This window comes from Pelobates fuscus, chromosome 3, assembly GCF_036172605.1.
Source record: "Pelobates fuscus isolate aPelFus1 chromosome 3, aPelFus1.pri, whole genome shotgun sequence".
In the NCBI taxonomy this organism is placed as follows: Eukaryota; Metazoa; Chordata; class Amphibia; order Anura; family Pelobatidae; genus Pelobates; species Pelobates fuscus.
In genome coordinates, this window is record NC_086319.1 from 218,891,553 (window position 1) to 218,917,031 (window position 25,479).

At 42.2% G+C, this 25,479-nt stretch overlaps 1 protein-coding gene across 1 annotated transcript in view; it reads left to right on the forward strand.

Moving 5' to 3' along the window:
• The window catches only part of LAMB4 (laminin subunit beta 4), a 344,917-nt gene that overhangs the window by 213,841 nt on the left and 105,597 nt on the right, over window positions 1-25,479 (forward strand). Inside the window, exons 28-30 of the mRNA XM_063448083.1 lie at window positions 2,228-2,442; window positions 7,471-7,674; window positions 12,146-12,290. Coding sequence (XP_063304153.1) covers window positions 2,228-2,442; window positions 7,471-7,674; window positions 12,146-12,290 — 564 coding nt within the window. The remainder of the gene's footprint in view (window positions 1-2,227; window positions 2,443-7,470; window positions 7,675-12,145; window positions 12,291-25,479) is intronic.

A 25,479-nucleotide genomic window follows, 5' to 3' on the forward strand; every position in this document is an offset into this window, starting at 1 on the left:
CCCTCTCCTAAAGGGCAGCCCACCTTATTTGATTGTAAATTCCTGCCCTAATGTGTTTTACACCCCACCTCCTATAGAATGTAAGCTCGTTTGAGCAGGGTCCTCTTCAACCTATTGTTCCTGTAAGTTTATTTGTAATTGTCCTATTTATAGTTAAATCCCCCTCTCATAATATTGTAAAGCGCTACGGAATCTGTTGGCGCTATATAAATGGCAATAATAAATAAATAATAAATAAATAAATTGTTGGGCACACCTCTAAACTGTGGGATATTCTACAGCTACCTCCCCCCCCCCCCCCCAATCTCCTTTAACCCACCCATCTCAGTTGCAGTCCAGTCCAGTAATGACAAACAGGTTGTCAATGTGCAGCAGGAGAGAGTAACCTGACACTGGAGCCTGCTCTGCAAGGTCACGCTAATCAGAATATTTTTCCCAATGTCAGGATGTTGCAAGGTAAAGAGTTCTGACAACTGCACGTGTGTAAATCTTTCGGTCACAGGTTTGTGTGCCTATTGCGGTTATTCCTTCAACCCTCCACTAGTCCTAATTCCAGATGTGATGCATATAGTACTCCCCAATATAATGGACGCAACCATTCGTATTGAGTAAAAGACGCAGTCTGTTTTTTTCAAAGAAAAACACATGCAGTTAGCACAGACCCCATGCAAGGGGTTTCCAACCAAACCCCCCAGGGCAATCCCTCCCATGATCATTTGTGCTGGAAAGCCAGTCCAGTTCCCTTTCAAGTACTGAGAAAAAACAAAAAACAAATACCACATTCTGAAACTCCAAAAGTACAATTACAAAAAGGGCTAATTTTATTGCATGAGTGGTCATAGCTCACAACCCAAATTCCTCTTTGAAGCTATGTCCCCTTCAGAGCAATAACAGATTACACCCACACAGCCCTTCCTTCCAGCAGATAGATTTGCTGGCTCCCACAGCAGGAGGTCATTCACAGTGTAGCATTCCCTAATTAACACACAGAATACTGAAGGGAACAATTCCATTCTAGATGATACAAACACGTACGGGGTGTCCCATCTCCCGTGACACTGTCCAATGCACTTTTCCAGCATTTCTAGTGATAACACACTGATTGTTTAGATTAGTGTCCCCCGAGAGTGGGTGTGGAAAGCAGATAAATATGAAAAAAAAACATATGAGGCAACTGTCAAAAATTATGCTTTTGAATGAGACAGCTTTCTCAAAGTGATGCATATCTTTTTAGTACAATTGAGTCTATCTTTTGTGGGTTGATTGATTTTCTGACATGACACACTAAAACTTTGAATTAAACAAGGTTTGCATTTTACAAGTTATTTGGTCTACCAAGTCCCATGATTTATATATTTGTATGTGCTAAACAAATACAATACAGCATGCAGATGCAATCATGCGCTACACGGATATACAAATCATTATGCAGATACCAACTAAATTGATAGTGGAAATTATCATATTTTATATAGAGGTGTTTGTGATCTATTTTCTAGCAAAAGTTGGTTGCAGGAACCGCACTCACTCCCAACGGCCACAGGTGCTCTGTAACACGACCAGCAATCCCAATACGACAAGGCAATAAGAAAAATTCACAGGCACTCAAAATGTGAAAGCCGCAGACAGATTTATTGCAAGCTTGACAAAGACCTCCTGTTAGGTCGAAACGTTGCTGTTCATTTTGTTGCAATAAATCTGTCTGCGGCTTTCACATTTGGAGTGCCTGTGAATTTTTCTTATTGCCTTGTGATCTATTTTCTGTCTACCTTTGTCATACCATTTCCTAATGTATTACTGTTATGTATTGGGGTGTTATGCAGTCCACCTTCCAGTAGATTGCAGCATAGTGAAGTTATGCATTTGTTCTGTTGTGTTAGTGTCTCTCGAGTTATGTTATTATGTGTGTGTGCTGAAGTAAAGAGAAGTCCTATTTTACTACAATGTCTGAGAGCCATTTGTAAATATATAACATGCAAATACACAAAAATTACCTTTATATAAACGTTGTATAAAAATGTTCTCTCTACATCTCATTTTGTGTATGTTACATTATTGCTCTTTACAACTCTAATATCAGTTACTTAACATTTTCTGTCATAGTAAGTATTAATTTTAGATATCTCTTATTAATTTTAGATAACTCTTATTATAGTCTTATTTGTGCACCTTTCTCATAATCTGAATCATATTAGTAACTGTATTTTTAATGTTCAAATCCCACCAGAATTTCAAGAGGCTCTTGACAAGATTAGGAATAACTATAAATTGAATTCAACGCATGCTGGAAAGTTGCGCAATCCTACTTCCATCACCCAAACATCAAAGAAAACAAGGGAAAAAATTCTAACAACTTTATCCAACCTGGATGCAAAAGACAAACTAAATTTAAACAAATTAAACAAGATGAAATCCCTGGATATAAGCAAAATGAATGAAATGGTAAGATTAAATGCTATACAAATTTTAAAAACCCAGCCTCTGACCCAGCTTTAAGTAAATAAACAAGATCCTGAAAAATAATATTTTTTAAGGCGCTTACGTCTAGTGTAGTATAGTATCATAAATTACCTTTTTTATGTAAAACAAGACTTATTATAATACATAATATATATAATATATTTCTTATTAGTCAAGTAAGATTTTTGCTTACACAAAAGACATTTTCACGACTCTTGACATTCCCCATTTTAAATATTTACCAAATGGTTTATTTACTCCAAATTGTGGTCTGATGAAAACCAGGTGACAACACTTCAGCTAAAATTGCCAAGTTGTGTATCACTGAGCTAGAGAATGTTTCTCAGAATCAGCTACTATTTCCTAATGTGGCTGACCACCAGTATATCGCCACCACGCACTCCCTTTCCCAAAGTGAAGTAGCTCTATCAACAATGAAAGTGAATATCCCTGGTATAGCTATACATTAGTCAAGACTGAATGCTGGGAGTAGATCTGTTTATTTCAGGCAAGCACTCTCAATGTATACACACAGTAAAGCTCCTCCCTGTGCCTGAGAGATAAGTGAGTCGGGAAACTTATAACTCAATTATCTCTCTGGTACAGAAAAGTGTAACAAATTTTACAACACCTCAAAAGTACTGCAAAATACATGGAAACCCCCCGAGAGTCACATCCCCAGATAGCCCTGATCTGAGCGTTTAACATATCCAAAAAGCACTCAGATCTGTTTGATGGTTTAGAATTGCCACCAGGGTAAAGTTTTGACTGACTGCCCACAAGGTCGAAGCCCAAAATAGTTTCAGAGAAATAGTGGCAACAGCCGGTCTCAGTTCGAGGGTTTTTATACGAAAACCACAAAAGATATTCCATTGCTTTCACATAACGAATTGTCCCCCCATTTGGTAGTTTATATCTCCTGAACGCTGTTCGTCTAGGTCAGGGGTAGGCAACCTTCGGCTCTACAGATGTTGTGGACTACATCTCCCTTGATGCTTTGCCAGCAATATGGCTGTAAAAGCATTATGGGAGATGTAGTCCAAAACATCTGTAGAGCCGAAGGTTGCCTACCCCTGGTCTAGGTGGTCAGGAACTTGAATGTGCAGCAGCAGTTCCATCTTCACTGGAGTTTGCATGCGTGCCTATCCAAATAAGTTCCAGGCACTTGACTACCAGGTACCGCTGCCTGCGTTCTGGAGACAAAATGCCCACCTAGGAAGGTTTCCTTTGCAGTTTCACACTTGATAAGTGGTGTTCCACGTTCTAATGGGATGTCGGGTGGTCCTCGTTTGGGAACCGAACTAAATGGGTTTGAATAACCATGCAAAAAGGAAAAAGGGGAATAGTATCGATTCCAGTGATCGGGCATTCCTTCATGCCTAAGTTTTGCAATTTGGTTTTAAATTCCTTTAAATTCGGTTCTTGATGAATAACCTCCCAGATTCAGTTTTTAAACAAATTAAAAGTTGCTTTTTTTTCATATATGTCAAAAATAGCATATTTAAAACTAATGAGCAAAAACCTATCCTCATCAAATTTAGTTTATTTATTAACTTGTGAAATGCCCCTCTGCTTCTCTATACCATCTTATTTCCTGATGACAGGTTTCTCCAGGTTTATGGGCATATGCAAATTAGTTTAACAAACAAATGAGTTTAACAAAGAATCACTAATAGGTGGTAGGGGGGCAGAGGGTGGTAGGGTGGCTGGGGCAGAAGGGGGCAATGACAGGGTAGGGTGTGGTAGGGTGGCAGAGGATAGTAGAGTGCAGTGGCGTCGCTAGGGGGGCCAGAGGGGGCCATGGCCCTCCCACATCATGCTGTGCCACCCCCTTGTGCCCCCCCCCCAAATGCCAGCAACTTGCTGGCCATGTGCTTAGATTCTATTCCCTCGGGCTGTAACAGTCTGTTACAGCCCAAGGGAATGCAGGAAAGAGGAGCTAGAACTCTGCTGGGTGTTTTCAGCAGCTTCCCCGGCACAGGCCCTGCCCCCAAATTAAGCCCGCCTCCTGTACATAAGCCCCACCCCCACCGTTAAGCAGCAGACCTTGCTGTCTGACCCCCAGCAGCAGGTAGGCTTGATATGCTCAGGTGTGTGTGTGTGTTTCTATGTCTGTCTGTCTGTCTGCTAGTGAGGAAGCTTGTGTGTGTGTGTGTGTGTGTGTGTGCATGGACTCAGCAGTCTGTGTGTGTGTGTGTGTGTGTGTGTGCATGGACTCAGCAGTCTGTGTTTGTGTCTGTGTGTATGGACTCAGCAGTCTGTGTGTGTGTGTGTGTGTGTGTATGGACTCAGTAGTGTGTGTATGGACTCAGCAGTCTGTGTGTATGTGTGCATGGACTCAGCAGTCTGTGTGTGTGTGTGTGTGTGTGCATGGACTCAGCAGTCTGTGTGTGTGTGTGCATGGACTCAGCAGTCTGTGTGTGTGTGCATGGACTCAGCAGTCTGTGTGTCTGTGTGTGTGTGTGTGTGTGTGTGTGTGTGCATGGACTCAGCAGTCTGTGTTTGTGTGTGTGTTGTATGTGTGTGGACTCAGCAGTGTGTGTGTGTGTGTGTGTGTGTATGGTCAGCAGTCTGTGTGTCTGTGTGCAGGGCTGGACTGGGGATACAAAGCAGCCCTGGAAAAAAAAAATCTATGCCAGCCCCATAAGTCATTGCGCCATATATTGTCGCAATATATATATATATATATATTTATTGCTTTTTCTAATATAATAAATTGGTCCTTTCAGAGTAAAACATTTAATTATACAGTAAGCATACTCACATGCAGACACAGACAATCTCACGGACACACACAAGCTCATTGATACACAGCCTCATAGACAAACAATTTCACTAATATACATAAGCTCATTGACATAAAAACACAAGCTCACTCACTAGCAGGCACACACACACACACACACACACACATACACATGCAAGCAAGCTCACTAGCAGGCGCACACACACACAGCTTAATGTAGTGGTTCTGGTGTCTATAGCCTGTCCCTGCAGGCTTTTGAATGTAAACACTGACTTTGCAGAGAAAAGGCAGTGTTTACATTGCTTCCTAGTGACACCTCTAGTGACAGACACTCAGACGGTCACTAGAGGCGCTTCCTGTGTCAGTGCGGATTGGCTGAGATCATCAAGCTTGATGATCTCAGTCATGGAGGCAGAGACCAGCACGACGTTGGAAAAAAAAAAAAAAGGTGAGTAAAACACTATTTTTAAAAACACAGACACCACGACTGACACACACACACACCATGACAGACAAAGACACACACACACCATGACAGACACACACACATACCATGACAGACACACACACCATGATACAGACACACCGTGACACAGACGACACAGACAGACACACAGCATGACACATACAGACACACACAGCGTAACACAGACAGACACACACAGCGTAACACAGACAGACACACACAGCATGACACAGACAGACACACACAACACACAGCATGACACAGACAGACACACACACACTGCATGACACAGACACACAGCATGACACAGACACACCGCATGACACAGACAGACACACACACCGCATGACACAGACACACAGACACACACACACAGCATGACACAGACAGACACACACACACACACCATGACAGACACACACACACACCATGACAGACACACACCATGATACAGACACAGCATGACACAGACAGACACACAGCATGATACAGACACACACACACAGCATGACACATACAGATACACAGCATGACAGACATACACACAGCATGATACAGACACACACACGGCATGACACAGACACACACACAGCATGATGCAGACACACACAGCATGACACAGACAGACAGACAGACACACACACACAGCATGATACAGACACACACACACAGCATGACACAGACACATACACACACCATGACAGACAGACACACACACAGCATGGAACACACACACACACACACACACACACAGCATGACACACACACACACACTCCCACTGACATACATATTTTTTAGTACCTGTGGGTGGGCAGACTGGTAGCTGTGCTGGCGGCCGCAGGGAGAACATGAAAGGCGGCCGCAGGGGAAGCTCTTCATGAGGCCGGGAGCAGGCTCTTCTGGGGGAGCAGGCTGTTCTGTCTCTGCTCCCCCTCCCTCGCGCGCAGCTTAATGAGACCGGAGCCGGAATATGACGTCATATTCCGGCCCCGGTCTCTTTCTAGCGCGCGAGGGAGGGGGAGCAGAGACAGAACAGCCTGCTCCCCCAGAAGAGCCTGCTCCCGGCCTCATGAAGAGCTTCCCCTGCGGCCGCCTTTCAAGTTCTCCCTGCGGCCGCAGGTCACCCCGGCCCCAGGTGCCGACGGCCCACCAGGAAATTTCCCGGTATCCCGGTGGGCCATTCCGGCCCTGTCTGTGTGTGTATGGACTCAGCAGTCTCTGTGTGTGTAAGGACTCAGCAGTCTGTGTGTGTGTGTATAGACTCAGCAGTCTGTGTGTGTGTGTGTATGTATGGACTCAGCAGTCTGTCTGTGTGCGTATGGACTCAGCAGTCTGTCTGTGTGTGTGTGTGTGTGTATATGGACTGTATCAAGGGAAATGTGTTTGTTTTTTAATAATCCTTGGTGGAAGATAATGAATGGTAGACAGCCACAGAGGGCAGACTTAGAGCTGCAATGTAAACATTGCAGTTCTCTGGAACTGCAATGTTTTACATTGCACCACTAAGTGCAAAAAGGACACAGCACCCAGACCACTTCAATAAGTTGAAGTGGTCTGGCTGCCTACCGTGTGCCTTTAATAGTAACCAGGTTTTCAATGTAGTTATATTTGCCTAAATGTGCATTTTTAAACAGATATTGACAATTCAAGTGAATAATCCTTAAGGTCAAATTTAATCAGGTATGTGAATGTATTTCTCTGTATTGGCTACTGTATATATCAGTTACTATTTATATTTTGATAGAAGGTCTTCTTAACAAAATGATTACAAGATGATAATTATTTTGGGCATTGCAGGTTTGTGGAACCGTTTGGAACTTTCCATGTGATATTGCACCTTGTGGAGGAGCATTATGCAGAGACAAATTTGGAAAACGAAAATGTGGTGGATTAAATTGTAATGGAGCTCTATCTATAGCCAAAGATGCACTGAAAAAAGCCAAAGAAACAGGTGTCAAGTTCGCCAATGTTTCGATTCATCTCCTTGATGCAGAGAAACAGGTAATTATACTGTAGAAATATTATCAATAAATGGTATGTGTGTAGTGGATTAATAAAATGGTTACCTAATTGGCGTGATATCACTGATTAAAGAACGGGAAGGGTTCATATGTCTGTTGTTTGAATGCTCTGTGTGTCAGATCGCAGGAAAAGATTTGCAATTCAGAATCCTTTCTTTCCAGCTGTGTCTCTCGTGCCAGATATGAAGTTTGCACCCAAAGGACATTTATGTGTACTTTTTCCAAGACTTAATGAACACATGCCTGTTGGTACCCTGCTACCGCACGGGCCTCTGATCTTTTGATATGCTAACTGACCATTATGAGTCAGGATACCATTTTCTGCTAAGAGTCAGAACCATATATATATATACATATATATATATATAAAAAAAAATTATAATCTGTATGTGAATAACCATGCCTACTGCTATACTTCAAAACATGTCACTGCAGTCTCAGCACTGTAAATGCTGCCTTTTCAGAGAAAAGGCAATATTTACATTGCTGGCAGTCACAGCCACTAGAGGTTCTTCCTAGTGTGTAGCACTGGTGTTCAGCATCTCCTCGCTCTTCATTCAATGCATCTCTGTGAGAAGATGCTGATTTGAGAAGAGCTGCATTTTATTGCACATGCGCAATAGCCTCCCAATTGTTAATCTCAGCCTTGGGTCAGATCCAGGTGGTGAGTGGGGCAGGAGGGGACATTAAGATGATCCTGCTATTTGTAAAAATTGAATTGCCCAATACTCTTTGGCAACAGGGGTGATGGCAGTGATCTGTGCCCGCCCCCCATTGTTAAATTTCAAGCCACTGCCCAGTTGCTAGTTTAAAGGTTTAGAAGATATGCCCTTACCTGCTTCATGTCAGGTAGGTGCATAAGGGAGGCTAAAAAAACTCACGTACTAATATGGGAATCATTGTGACACGCATATTTTTTTTTTTTACTTTGACTTATAGTCCTTTTTGAATTATATTGACATATGATTTTTATATTATTTTTTTTATGTGTCACCTTGTTAGAAAGCAATTGTTAGCCCCCACGTAGTAAATTGCTGTAACGAACACTGGTATGACAGGTACCCGTTCGCCTATTTACTCCAGAACTGCTAAAGCCTGAGTGAATATAGCTCGCAGTTCGGGTGTTGATTCAAACGTTTCTCCAAACAAAGTACAGCCTCCAAGTATATTCTCCCAGCAATGTAGACAGATACCCAAACATCAGCCTAAACTAGATGAAGGGTATAACAGGAATGCTTTATTAAAGCTAACTGCCTGGTTTACATGCAGTTAACAATGCACAGGGTTTACGTTGACATATTTCAGAGGCATTCCCCACTGGACCTAAAAGAGGACAGTGATAAAATACATTCTGCAAGTACATTGGATCTCAGGTCCAGGACACTCCCACTGACAATCATATAATCCGTCCCCTGTACTGGTGAGATAATTGAGTCAAGCACTATACTAAACTTAATTATCACAAAAAGCATACATTTCAATAAAACTCAGAAAGTACCCCAAACTCCATGTGAACAGCACAAAAGTGCTGGTCCCCTGATAGCCCCGATCTGGGGGACCAACATATTCAAAAATCACCCAGATCTGTTTAGGGGTTCAAGAGTTACATGGAGGTCTTAATTTGACTCTTCACACTCGATGTTCGTGCCCAGAAATAGTTCCATGAAATCGGGCTGTGCAGTCGGTCTATTTCGCAAAGTACAAAAAAACTAATAAATGCACGAATGGTTCCCCTGGTTCATAGTTAGCGTTTGTTTTCCTAGTTTGTGGGAACAAATCTACCGAATAGTGCTCTCCTGGCGGGTCGGTGGAAGGAAGCAGGCGTTCGCATAGTTTGACCGGCGTTTGGGAAGTTGATAGTCTGATTTTGTTCCAGACACTCGACGACCAAGTACCACTGCCTCCTTTCGTGCAAACAAGATGGCCACCATTTTCTCTTGCATGTGGCATCCGGCTATACAAACGGCTGCCACACAGAGAGAGCACTTAATTGGCGGTTTTCTTTGAAGTGAATGAGCCAGGAGGGTGGTCGGTGTTTGGTAGTTGTATCTACCAAACAAGGAAAAACAACTGTACAGAAATAACAGGGATAGTTTCTTCACAATTGCCAAGGGTTTTTTGTTTGTTTTTTTTTAAAGCTATTTGCCCACTGGTTGCTGCTGCTGCCATTTGAAAATAGTCTGGATTTTTAAAACCTGGACCTGGATTTAAAGCATCTTGGCCCAGATTGTACCAATCTAGATCTGGATTTTAGTATTACTGTTACATTAAGTCCGGTGGAAATCTGAAATAAATTCACGCTTTGTTAAATAGTGTGAAAAATCTTGCAGCCAGGTGGTTTTGTCACACTTGGTACAGGGTAATGTAACTTTAGGAAATAGCCATGATGGTATGCAACATTTATGACAAAATCGACAAGATGGAAAAACAACTGAATGTGCATTGTTTTCCTATGCTGCAATTTTGGCCATAATTTTGCCAAATTGCTTAATTTTTCATTCATTATTTTTTATTTTCAATTAATATTTATTAATTATTGTCTATCAATATTTTGACCCTCTATTGTGCCTAAAACTAGGCAGAGTGGAAAACATCTAAGGCTGTATCATTTACAAAATTGGCAGACTATCTCTGTGCCATTGCAATCTCTATTTTTAATATGTAAAAAGTTTATCAGTGCATACAGATTAATACTGTCTTACCGTAAAAATCTGGCCATTCATCTAAGAATCTAAAAATGCCCCAGTCCCCAGACTAAACCATGACAGTTAGAAAATGTGAGAACATCTATCTAAGATGTGCAGTTGCCAAGGGAAACAACATTAAAATGATGTAATATTAGGAAACATTTCCATATTATTCTCTGTCTAGAGCATCTATATCTTATGAAATGTTGGCTGCATATCATGGTTTGTACAGTAAAATCTCTTTACTTTTGCACCACAAATTGGATTTTTGGATTACTGATGTAATTTCTCCATTGGGACTCCATTTATTAATCTGTTTTACACAGACGGACAATAAACACCTGTATATTCCCCCTGCCCATACAACAAAGCAAAGAAGCCTTTATGGCTCAGAAAATATTGGCTGCATTTTATCAGACAGCAACAGTGAAAAGGAAAGCTTCAGGCACAAGCGGGGCTTAAAGAGACACTCCACTGCCCAAATATAATTTTTTTTTTTTTAAAACAATCAAATCACTGTTTAGTAGATATGCCCAATGTACACTTGCATGTATTTATCTATGTATTTTGTCGTTAAGGGTATAACTAACAACAACTTAGAAAAGTTGCCTATCTCTTGTTACAAGGTTTTGCCAACTCCCTTGGGAAGTCTTTGATTGGACAGCCACAGAAAGGCAAAGGAAAGGTTTTTTTTACTGTAAGAACAATCAGGATGTAGAATTCTCTGCCTGAAGAAGTGGTTTTATCAGAGTCCATACAGATGTTCAAACAGCTACTAGATGCATACTTGCAAAAACAGAATATTCAAGGATATAATCTTTCAATGTAGGGTAATAACTGCTTGATCCAAGGATAAATCTGACTGCCATTCTGGGGTCAAGAAGGAATTTTTTTCCTAGCTTGTTGCAAAATTGGAAGTGCTTCAAACTGTTTTTTTTTTTGCCTTCTTTTGGATCAACAGCAAAAAACATATGTGAGGAAGGCTGAACTTGATGGACGCAAGTCTCTTTTCAGCTATGTAACTATGTAACTATGTAAGAAGTCTTTGCAAGGGAGGTGCTCTGAGCTATCAACAGCCTCTTGAGTTTAGCTCCACTGATCTAACCAAACCAGGAAGTAACAGAACCTGCTGTCTGATTAAAAGCCAGGGAGTGTAACCAGGTTAATTTATAAAAGTGTCGGTTTTTATTGAAATCTGCACTTTTTGTAAAATGAAGAAAAGAGGCCACACTTTTCACATGCAAAACATTTCAGCAAACTGAAGAGTCTAAGTGGTCTGGAGTGTTGCTTTAATTGGGGAGTTTGTCTCCTAGGGCTGCAAAAATACAAATGTCAGGTTTTAGCTAGGCAACTATAGTTACTATGCATATTTGGTGTTTGCATTGTAATCTATATTGTAGCTACTGTAGGTGTTTAAACAATTTAGTTTGTGTCACAACCACTGGCCCCCAAAAAGGTATTGTGCTTCTACACTTGTATTTTAAAACCTTCTGAAATGCTTCAACACACAGGATAGAGTGTCATCTCAAATGCTTTTTATCACCCAATATCTCTGTTGCCTTTTTATAATCTTGCTTTTTTGAGGTATCCCTGAATAACAATTTACACACATGTTTAAAGTTTGGTTTTGTATTCATGTTCTATCAATGCTTCTCAAGTTTTAAACAAATATTACACACATTTTTCTTACTGGTAGTGATAGTGAAGGGGTTCAATTCCACATGAGCGTAAACACATCTGTAATTCTATGGAATCTCGTTCTAGATAGAGAACATCAGGCAACTGGCAGAAGACACAAAGCTAAAAGCTTCAAGACTGAATAAAACATTAAGCAAAGCAATGATACGGATGGAAACTGATAGAAATCGTTCCAAAGAACTAATCAAAAGTGTTAAAGATTTTCTATTAGGTATGCGTTTTTCTCTTCATTTTTCATTTAAAGAATACAATTGTATATTGTTTGTTGTTAACAGATTGTTGCACATGGCTAGACATGGAAATCGGACAGTTGTGACAAGAGAAATGCTTACATTAGGAATAAACCATTGTTTGTGATTTATGTCAGTGATCAGAGCAGGAATGTTCTGGCAATACTTCATATACGGAATATCTTTACTGTTAATTTAAACATTTTCAGAGAAAAGCTGGCATGCAATGTGTTGTGTGCTTCGTTGACATTTAGACTTCACATGCAAATTGAACCTTACATGGATGTTATTAAAAATCTATTTACTATATATATATGTATATGTATGTATATGTATACAATACACAAGATCCAGCTAACCCCCCCTTTTTATATGTTGGAAGGCCATTTGGCCTGAATTTGTGGGAGGAGTTATGATCCTATATAAACCCAACCCCCCTATTTACCTTTGTCGTGCAAGCTGTTTGTCCCCACCCACCTACACCCATCTATATTAACAATTCACCTTTGTGGGCCCTCTTTTACAGGCCTACTCGTACGTTGGTTTCGGCACACCTCAACCAACTTTGCTTCTCCTTCTACATTCCATTACGTATTAGATAAATTCCGAGCACAAATATATATATATATATATATATATATATATATATATATATATATATATATATATATACATATATATATATATATATATATATATATATATATCTCAGACATTTCAACATGCAAAAGCTCATTTTAGGCAGGTGGCTGCACCTTCCATGGATGTCCCAAATGACCATCCCCCATGCGCTCCTCCACATGCCCCCCCTATGCGGGCCCCCACACACAGTCACACACAACATATTACAAATATTCACGCACACTATTAACACACAGACACATAAAAACACCTTGACACAGAGATACACACACTGGCACACAGCTTGATAAACAGATACACACACAGGCATATAAATACAACTTGACACACATATACCCACACGCTAAGATATACACACAGATACACACTCAAATACACAGTGACACATACACACAGATACACACACTGGCACATACACAAACACACACACAGTGGCACATACACACAGACACCCTTATCGGGTGGATAATCAGTAGGGGGCATTTATTGAGGACATTTAGCAAATGTAATAGCCTGGAAATCAAACACAAACACTCTGAAATACATTGTATGTCAGATTGTGTGTACAATTTCCGTGATATTAAATATGACTTGTCAGCTAGCCACATTAAAAATGTGGGAGTCTCATGGAACTACCAGGAGATTTGGGGTGTCTGAAATATATATTTAGCTGAAGTGAACACAGTAATATATTTCTCTTTTTCACAAACTTTAGAGCAACAGGGGTACCCTGAGATATTTTCCCAGTGGTATGATAAAATGATCATAGCACCGGGACCCCTGCTGGCTCTGCAGTGTAATGCTGCAGCCAGTAGGGGAGGGAGGGAGAGAGGACCCGGGAGAGCTCTAACCTGCAGCTCCACCGAGTTCTCTCGCAAGCTCGAAGCGTTGCCGCAGTTACCACCGAATCTCGCAAAAGTGAACTCTCCTGAGGCTGCTAGAGTTTTCTCTCACCACTTGGACCACCAGGGCTTAACCACCAAGGATTGCCTTGTACTGTCCCCCCTCCCAGGCAAAGGTAAGAAGGGAGGGGGATATTGTTGTTTTTTTTTTTTTTTTTTTATTAATTTTTTTTTTTACATTTTTCTTAATCTCCCCTCCTACCCCAACAGACCCACAATAACTCTCCCCATACACACACCCTGCCCCAATACACACACTGCCACCTATACACAAACACACTACCCCCATACACACCCATTCTATACCCCCATACACACCCCCACTGCCCCCATACACACACTGCCCCCATACTCACACTGCCCCCCCACACGCACTCTGTACACCCACACAAACTGTACCACTCACGCACAAACTGCAGCCCTCACACACAAACTGCACCCCACACACACTATATCATTCACCAACACAATGCAACCCCGTACACACACTACACCCCTCCCTCACACGCTCGCACACTGCAACCCTCACACACACACTTCACCCCTCACACATACACACTACTGCCCCTATCCCCTACTACAGCCCCAATCCCAGCAGATCCCAAGTAAGTTGTTAAACTGTTCTTAAACAGTTTGACTACTTACTCTGGGAGGGCACTACAGCACTAGTGGCACCATAACTATTACAGAGTGCTGTAGTGGTTATTGTGCCTGGATTGTTTCTTTAAATAATCTACCAGTGCCCCTCCCAAGATTAGGTTCTGAATCTGCCCCAGATTGGCAAGCATTTCTGCCAAACAGGGGAACAGTTTATGCCGCAGCGCTGTACTTATGTACAACCTAGAAAATTGTTGTGACTTGGGGCGCCTTAGAAAAATATTAAAATATTAAGGGCGCCTTGAACCTAAAAAGTTTGGGAACCACTGCTATAGAGTATCTTGGGATAAATACTCCAAGATTAGTAAAACTGTAAAAGTAAGGAAAAATGTGTTTCATTTTGCTTACACTCCCCCCCGTCGTTTAGTAATTAATTTGTTTTGGTTCAGACCATATCATGATTTTAAAATTGTATATACAAGTGTAGCATTGAAAGAAAAAAGTTATTTTGAAGTATAGAAGAGAAAAAAGAGAGAAGGTGGAAGCTATTTATTTTGAAGTATAGTTAATAATTTCACCTTCACATTCTATATTCCATCTGCATTTTCTGTACTGATGCGAAACAAATGTAGAAAATAAAAAATATATTAAAATACTACATTTAACATTAGTTAGTTAGGTAATAATCATCCAGAAAATAAATCTACCCATCCTAATTAAATACATTTGTATTATTGTTAATATTATTATTTTTATTATTGATATAATTTGTATTATAAAATTCAATGATGAAATAAATTAAAGACCTAAGACCCTCTATTCGATTGGAAGAAAAAGAAATATTTGCATATATTCAATAAAAGAGCAAAATACCTTCCCATTGTATTTACACTGAACAAAATTATAAACACAACACTTTTGTTTTTGCACCATTTTTCATGAGCTCAAAGATCTAAGACTTTTTCTATATACACAAAAGGCCAATTTCTCTCAAATATTGATCATAAATCTGTCTAAATCTGTGTTAGTGAGCACTTCTCCTTTGGAGATAATCTATCCACCTCACAGGAGTGGCATTTCAAGATGCTGATTAGACAGCATGATTATTGCAAAGGTGTGCCTTAGGCTGGCCACAATAAAAGGCCACTCTAAAATGTGCAGTTTTAGCACACAGCACAATGCCACAGATGTCGCAAGGTTTGAGGGAGCGTACAATTGTCATGCTGACTGCAGGAATGTCCACCAGTTCTTTTGCCAGTGAATTGAATGTTCGTTTTTACTTCCATAAGCTGTCTCCAAAGGCGTTTTAGAGAATTTGGCAGTACATCCAACTAGCCTCACAACCACAGACCACGTGTAACCACACCAGCCCAGGACCTCCACATCCACCATCTTCAACTCCAAGATCATCTGAGACCAGCTGGCCAGACAGCTGCTGCAACAATCAGTTTGCATAACCAAAGAATTTCTGCACAAACTGTCAGAAACAGTCTCAGGGAAGCTCATCTGCATGCTCGTCATCCTCATTGGGGTCTCGACCTGACTGCAGTTCTGCATCGTATTCCGACTTGAGTGGGCAAATGCTCACATTCGATGGTGAATGCACTTTGGAGAGGTGTTCTCTTCACAGATGAATCCCAGTTTTCACTGTACAGAGCAGATGTCCAACAGCGTGTATAGCATTGTATGGGTGAGCAGTTTTCTGATGTCTACGTTGTGGATCGAGTAGCCCATGGTGGCGGTGGAGTTATGGCATGGGCAGGCATATGTTATGGACAACGAACACAGGTGCATTTTATTGATGGAATTTTGAATGCGCAGAGATACTGTGATGAGATCCTGAGGCCCATTGTTGTGCCATTCATCCACGACCATCATTTCATGTTGCAGCATGATAATGCACGGCCCCATTATTATGCAAGGATCTGTACACAATTCCTGAAAGCTGAAAACATCCCAGTTCTTGCATGGGCAGCATACTCACCAGATATGTCACCCATGGAGCATTTTGGGGATGCTCTGTATCGGCGAATACAACAGAGCGTGTTCCAGGTCCTGCCAATATCCAGCAACTTCACACAGAGGAGTGGACCAACATTTTGCAGGCCACAATCAACAACCTGGTCAACTCTATGTGAAGGAGTTGAGGCAAATGGTGGTCACACAAGATACTGACTGGTTTTCAGAGAGGCCTTTTATCCCATTGTACAGCGCTAAGGAATCTGATGGTGCTATATAAATAATACTATTAATAATAATAATAATTGTGGCCAGCCTAAGGCACACCTGTGCAGTAATCATGCTGTCTAATCCGCATCTTGATATGCCACACCTGTGAGGTGGATAGGGTATCTTGGCAAAAGAGAAGTGCTCACTAACACAGATTTAGACAGATTTGTGAACAATATTTGTGAGAAATAGGCGTTTTGTGTACGTAGAACTTTGAGTTCAGCTCATGAAAAATGTGGGCAAAAACAAAAGTGTTGCATTTATAATTTTGTTCAGTGTACTTATCAGCTGATAATTCTGTGAAGCCAAAGATAGAGCATGCAGTGCCTTGCAAAAGTATTCACCCCCCTTGACATTTTTTGTGTTTTGTTGCCTCACAACCTGGAATTAACATGGATTGTTTGAGGATTTGCATCATTTAATTTACAGAACATGCCCACAACTTTGAAGATGTTTTGGTTGTTTTTATTGTGAAGCAAACAAAAATTCGACAAAATACCAGCTGGAAGGTGAACCTCCGTCCTAGCCTCAAATCACGCACAGAGTGGTACAGGTTTTGCTCAAGAATATCCCTGTATTTAGTACCATCCATCTTTCCCTCACCTCTGACCAGTTTCTCAGTCCCGGCTGCTGAAAAACATTCTCACAGCATGATGCTGCCACCACCACGTTTCACTGTGGGTGATGGTGTTCTTTGGGTGATGTGATGTGTTGGGTTTGCCAAACATATCATTTTCTTTGATGGCCGAAAAGTTCAATTTTAGTCTCATCAGACTCCATACATTTTGGGAGTCTCCCACGTGCCATTTAATTTTTTCTGAAAGTAATGGCTTTCTTCTGGCCACTCTGCCATGAAGCCCAACTCTATGGCTTATTGTCATCCTATGTACAGATACTCCAATCTCTGCTGTGGAACTCTGCAGCTCCTCTAGGCAGGGCCGCCAGCAGGGGGTGACAACCATGAGGGGCCCGAACTGCCATTCCCTCTCTGCACATATATATATATAGCGATGATCGCCCCCGGCTCCCTGTATTTGCAGAGGGGGCCCAGCAGACTGCATCTGAATGTTACAGATCTTCCCTCTTTCAAACTCCCGCGAGACTCGTGGCCGTCAGAGCGTTGCCACAGTTTACCATGGCAACGCTCCTCGCGGCACGCACGGCATGCTTGCTGGAGCTAGAGAGAAGGAAGAGCTGTAAAGTACTGCTTTCACTACACTAACACACACTCTGCATTCACTGCACTGACATACTCTGCATCCACTACACTGACACCCTGCATCCACTACACTGACACACTGCATCCACTACACTAAAATACTGCATTCACTACACTGACACACACTCTGCATTCACTACACTGACACACACTCTGCATTTGCTACACTGACACACTCTGCATTCACTACACTGACACACACTCTGCATCCACTACACTGACACACTGCATCCACTACACTGACACACACTCATAATTCACTACACACTAACACACACTCTGCCTTCACTAAACACTACACACTCTGCATTTATTACACACCAACACACACTTTGCATTCACTACTCTATTCACACACTTTTCATTTACTACACTGACATATACTATGCATTCACTACACTAACACACACTCTGCATTACCTACACTGACACACTCTGCATTCACTACACTAACATACACTCTGCAATAACTATACACACAACATCCACTACGCAAACATCCTGTATTCACAGTACACACACTACATCCACCACACATTTTAAACACTCTGCATTCACTATACAGAGACACTGCGTTTAATACACACACTACATCCACTACAGACACTGCATCCACTAAACACATTGCAACTAGTACGCAAAGACACTACATCCACTACACAAACACACACTACATCACTATACACACTGCATCCGCTACACAAACACACACTCTGCATTCACTGCACAAACAGTATCTAATACACACAAACACTACATCCATCACACACATTATAATTTACACCACATTCAGTCGTGCATCACTGAAAGCAGACTATGTAGGAGTTCTGTTGGCGGACTCGTGGGTGGGCCTGGGGGGGGGGGGGGACCAGACCTTGTGCTTTGTCAGGGGCCCTAAAATTTCTGGTGGCAGCCCTGCCTCCAGGGTTTCCTTAGGTCTCTGTGCTGCCTCTCTGATGAATGCCCTCCATGAGCAGTCCATGAGTTTTGGTGGGCGGCAGTCTCTTGGCAGGTTTGCTGTTGTGCCATGTTCTTTCCATTTGGTTATGATAGATTTGATGGTGCTCCTGGGGATAATCAAAGATTTGGATATTTTTTTTATAACCTAACCCTGACTTGTACTTCTCAACAACATTGTCCATTACTTGTTTGGAGAGTTCCTTGGTCTTCGTGGCAGCGTTTGGTTAGTGGTGCCTCTTGCTTAGGTGTTGCAGCCTCTGAGGCCTTTCAAAAAAGGTGTGTATATGTAATGACAGATCATGTGACACTTAGAGTGCACCAGGGCCGGACTGGGAAAAAAATTAGGCCCAGGCATTTTTCAATCAGAGCGGCCCCCTAAGAATGGGGCGGGCCAGAGAGGGTGAGTTTTGTCATCACTAATTACAAGCACGCCCCCTCTCAAAGTGATCATGTTGGTTCAATGCGCAGAGCCGCGCTGAAGAGCTCTGGCATTAGAAAAAGGCCCTGAATTTGTTCTGCGCAGCGCAAGCAAATTTAATAACATGCTTGCGCTGTGTTTGCTTTTAAATTGTCTCTGGTGTCTACACAAGTGGGATACCAGAGGACAAAAGGGCCAGGAAAGTGTATGATGCATGTGTTTGGAGCCTGCTTGAGGGATTGCGTGTGTGTAGAGTGTGGTGTGGTATTGTGTAAATGGGTCAATTTAATTTGTGTTTGTGGTGTAATATGTGTGGCTAGGGGCTGTAGAGAGTGTGTGTATAGGGGGCATAGTGTTATAGGGGATGTAGCGAGTGTGTGTATACGGGCTGTAGTGTGTGTGTGTATAAGTGATGTAGTGTGTGTAGGGGTTGTAGAGAGGGTATGTTTAGAGAATGTTGTATGTGTTTGCTGACAAGGAATGCAGTGTGTGTGTGTGTGTGTGTGTGTGTGTGTGTGTGTGTCTAGGAGTTCTAGTGTGTAAAGGACCCAGAGTGTGTATAGGAGATTGTGTGTGTGTGTGTGTATAGAGGATTAAGAGTGCATATAGGGTAAGGGATCTAGCATGTATTGATACCGGAGAAACTGACGGAAGCCAAGCACAGAGAGATGGACACAGGTTTCTTCAGGAAGGAAGAGATTCTTTATTGGATCACCGATCGGGACTCAGAGGGACTAATGTCACCAAAATACAGCAAGTTCTGAGCCCCGGACAATAGTGCAGGCTCCTTATATAGGCACATAACTCCTCCCATATTAAGCTCCACCCGCACATTCTCTTGACCAATCAACACAAATAAGAATTAACTTCCTGTTTGACCGCATGGCTTGTTCAGCACAATGGAGGAGGGGAATACTATATCCTGTATTCTTGCACATGCTCCGTACACTACTGATCGTATCTTGCCACGTGCAACCAACTGATCGATACGTCAGCATATGCACGTACACATGCCACGTGGTAATCTCGGCCTACTAAATTTATTTTTACCGAGATTCCACCACATTCCCCCCTTTGATGCCTCTTGATATTTTACAATTACTTGAGGCATCACTTAACCTTAGTTTGCTTACACCGCAAGTTACCTTGAACCAGACCAGACTTATCTTATGATGTGAATCTTCAACACTCATCTTCCTGCATTGGTTCTCCCTGATCTAGAGCCTTATATTTATATATTGCCATTATCTGTGCAGCAGCCTTCCTCTCTGCTATATTTTCTATCAGGCTTTGCACAGACCTAACTACTAAGGGGATAAGACATGGTAGGAGTAGACACAACATTAAAATCAGTAGGACTCCACCTACCACTGCCTTAAGCCCTCCAAACCACTCATACCAGCTACCAAACCAACTACTTGGATTATACCCTTTCCATACCTGAGTAGGCACATGCGCTAGTTTAACCATATGGCTAGTAAGCTCAGCTATTGCTTGCCCTTCGTCATCTATTTGAAGACAGCAATTGCTCAGGTTAAACTTCCCACATACACCTCCCTCTACTGCCAAAAGGTAATCCAAGGCTAATCTATTTTGGTAGACTGCTGTCCTCATCCTGGTATTATGCTTAGCTAGAAGATTGAGCGCTTGTGATGTCTCGTTAGTGATAATCTCAACCACCGCCTGTAATCTTATAATGCGGTTGAGCATATAAATAGGGGTTCTATAACCAAAGGTACCATCTTCTGCCCACGTGGCTGGCCCATAATAATCTATGATACGCTGGGGAGGCCATTCATTATCTTCCCAGGCGCCTATCTCTATGGGTCCCCTTTTCTTCCTATGATTCACATCATACACTTTAACACCTAAAGTCTCACCTGTTTCAATAGGTAACAAGAAGAAGGATGGTTTGAGCATACCCAACACACATGCCCCTTCCCAGTCCTGTGGCAACTCCAAATAGGCTTTCTTACCACAGATCCAGTACAAATTTGCTGGGGCTCTCCAGGTAGATGTGATGGATAGATCAAACCACACATCCTTTAAATTGGCGTATCTAGCAAACGGGTTAGATGGTTCTGAGACATTTGAAGCCGACCACCAAGTTGTATTCTTTGTATCATCATCATAAGCTTTTTGCCATAGACAAGTTAATTCTCCTACAGAAGTATTATACATTATTCCTTTCCTTGATATGCAAACATAACCTATGATGGAGGTCTTTAATCTCCACTCAGATTTACCTCTAACACTCATATGATAATCGGCTTGTGAGGATATTAATTGGTCAACTGCCTCAGAACCGGACATTACCTCCTTTGCTTCCCAAGGCCATTGGTCTCCCATGTTAGTACCTCCACACACATAGCAGTTGGTAACATTAAGACTACCGGCAATACTTTCAGCTAAATCGATGAACAGGTTTTTAGCATTATGGGGGATCTTATTATCTATACTCATCTCTTCATAAAAGGAATGGTATACTTGATGAGTCTGGGAGGATACCGTATCAGTCTCTATCCCTATAAACAATACTGTCCCAGGATCTAAACCCGTCCCGTATATCTGAAACCCAAATAAATTGCCATATTTGTCTAAGAACTTGTCGGGGTTATTTATAAGTATATGGACTGGGTTGCATTCCATAGACTTACAATATGGGCTGGTAGGCAACTTAGTCACTATCATGTCTTTGTCTACTGTCTGTCCCCAAGTCGCCCACCCCACACAAGACCAATATGGGCAAAAGTTATAGTCTTTATTTGGGCATCTAGGACTCACATATTTATTTTTACTACTGGGACAAATATATTTATCATTAGACCCATACGTCCTCTCCCATCTAAGATCCCCACATACATTCCACGGCTTTCTACCACTTGATATCGCCTTACATGCATCAAATAGCAGAACACCCGAAGAATGTACGGATTCTAACACTGTCTTATTAATTAGGATCCCCTGAGGATCTCCATTCCTGAGAGTCAACCAAATTGTACGGGGTTGATACTCCGGACTGAAGCACTTAGGTTCTCCTACTCCTAAATGGCACACACTATAGTCTATATTTAGGTATCTACATCTCGATACATCTCCTTTACACTCGTATTGTGAATGCCAAATTAGGGTTTGGGAAATATGGTTACCTGTTCTCGTAGTCTTAATGCATACCTCACAGCTAGGAGTGTCGGTACCTCTACCTTCCTGAATATAAAAACACACATAAATAAACACTATCAAAAACACATCTTTCGCCGTCATCCTCAGTCTTCGTCCGTGCGAGGGCACCTCAGCTTCCAGGATGTGAGGGCTGCAGGGAATGGAGTTCTGCTCGTCTTCACAGGTGTCCCTTCGAGACTTTCCTGGCTTATATACTATATGTTGGTAAGCGGACAGGCTTTATTATGGCCTTCTCACTCACGCACCAAATCCCAAAAATAATAAAATTTGTAATCCACAATAGTTCCTCGTTACTCCGACTGAGTCGTGCGTTTTAACCGGATCTTGCAGGGATTCTCTGGATCTGCTGTAACTTGCCAAGAATCGACTGCTGCTGGTTTAACCCTGGAGTGATGTATCCACGGAGTCACTTCGGCTACTTTTATCGCTGTAGGGGTAGACAAAAGAACAACATAAGGACCTCTCCACTTGGGCCCTAACGATACATTATTCCACTCTTTAATCCACACTTGATCTCCTGGATGATAACTATGAACAGGGGGATAAATATTCACAGGTAATCTATCTTGTACCCATTTCTGTACCTCCTCCATAGTCTTACCCAACTCTACAACCTGCTGCCGGGTAATTCCTTCTCCCAACTGACTCAAGTCCCCCCTTAAGTTACCAAGTACGGGAGGTGGTCGCCCATACATGATTTCAAAAGGAGAGAGGCCCATCCTTCTGGTAGGGGTACTGCGGATTCGCAATAGAGCTATGGGTAAGAGAACGTTCCACTTAAGTTGGGTTTCCTGACACATTTTAGCCAACTGGTTCTTAATAGTTCTATTCATTCTCTCTACCTTACCAGAACTCTGGGGTCTATATGCCGTATGAAGCCTCCACTTTATACCAAGCATATGAGTCAGTTGTTGTAGGCACTGGTGAACAAAAGCTGGACCATTGTCCGATCCTATAGAACAGGGTAGTCCATATCGAGGTATTATTTCTCGTAACAGGAATCTCACAACTTCTCCTGCTTTCTCTGTACGAGTAGGACATGCTTCTACCCAGCCTGAATAGGTGCACACAATTACCAACAGGTAACGATGTCCACCCGATTTAGGCATCACTGTAAAGTCTATTTGCAGATCGGACATGGGGAGTCCCCCCATAAACTGGACTCCTGGTGGCTTTACTGGTCCTTGTCTTGCATTATTTTTAGCACACGTTACACATCTGCGTACAATGGCCTGAGTCAAGTTGGACAATCTTGGTATGTAGAAATGTTTTCTGAGAGATTCTTCTGTGCTGTCTCTCCCAGAATGTGTCCCGTTGTGATAATTTTGGACAATTTCTACCGCTAGTGATGCTGGTATGACTATTCTTCCATCTTCTAGCTGATACCACTTGTTCTCCAAATACTTTCCTGGTTCAGTCTTTAACCACTCCTCTTCTTGAGCTGTATAAACTGGAGTCCATTGAGACAGTGGAGTTGGTATTAGAGCAGCTATATGCCCCACATACTCCTGTCTTCCCGATTCAGCGGCACGCTTAGCTGCACTATCTGCCATCCGATTTCCCTTGGTTACATCTCAGATGCGCTCGACAATGTATGATACCGACTTCTTTCGGCTCCCACACTGCTTCCAATAGTTGTAGGATTTCAGCTGCGTACTTGATTTCTTTGCCTTCTGAATTCAGTAGTCCTCTTTCTTTATACAAAGCTCCGTGGGCATGAGTGGTTAAAAACGCATACTTGGAGTCCGTGTAGATGTTCACTCTTAAACCTTCAGCCAATTGTAACGCTCGTGTCAGTGCTATCAATTCTGCCTTTTGTGCTGATGTTCCTTTCGCCAGTGGCCGAGCTTCTATCACCTTGTCTATTGTTGTTACTGCATATCCTGCATAGCGGATCCCTTCTTTCACATAACTACTGCCGTCGGTGTAATATTGAACATCGGGGTTCTGGATGGGAAAATCACGAAGATCTGGTCTACTTGAAAATACTTCATCCATTACTTCCAAACAATCATGTTGACTTTCAGTAGGTTGTGGCAAAAGGGTAGCTGGATTTAAGGTATTTACAGTCTCTAAATGCACTCTTGGGTTTTCACACAACATTGCTTGATACTTGGTCATACGGCTGTTACTAAACCAATGATTTCCTTTGTAATCCAACAACGTCTGTACTGCATGTGGGACTCGTACATAAAGTTCTTGACCCAGAGTGAGTTTATCGGCTTCAGCTACTAGCAGGGCAGCTGCAGCTACGGCTCTTAGACAAGGTGGAAGTCCGCTGGCCACTGCATCCAATTGCTTAGACATGTAGGCAACAGGTCTTTGCCATGATCCCAAGTACTGTGTCAATACTCCCACAGCCATTCTTCTTTGCTCATGTACATACAGGTAGAATGGACGTGTGTGATCAGGTAGACCTAATGCTGGGGCACTCATCAAAGCCTTCTTCACATCTTCAAATGCCGTTTGCTGTTCTTGGGTCCACAAGAAGGGGTCGTGCTCTGTACCTTTGATAGCTGCGTACAGAGGTTTTGCCAGTATCGCGTAGCTGGGAATCCATATCCTACAGAAGCCTGCTGCCCCCAAGAATTCTCGCACTTGTCTTCTATTCTTGGGTATCGGTATTTGGCACACAGCTTCTTTTCTCTCTGGCCCCATAATTCTTTGACCTTCAGAGATATGGAATCCCAGATATTTGACAGTTGGCAAACACAACTGAGCCTTCTTTCTAGATACCTTGTATCCTGCCTTCCAGAGAATGTGTAGTAGATTGTGCGTTGCTTGCTGACAGATTTCTTTTGTAACTGCTGCTACCAACAAGTCATCTACATATTGTAACAATACACACTCTCCTGGGATAGACTCGAAATCCAGTAGATCTTGACTTAGAGCTGAACCGAATAGGGTAGGTGAATTTTTAAACCCTTGGGGCAGTCTTGTCCAGGTCATTTGGCGTTTTGAGCCCGTTACAGCGTTTTCCCATTGGAAAGCGAAGATACATTGACTTTCTGCGGCAATTC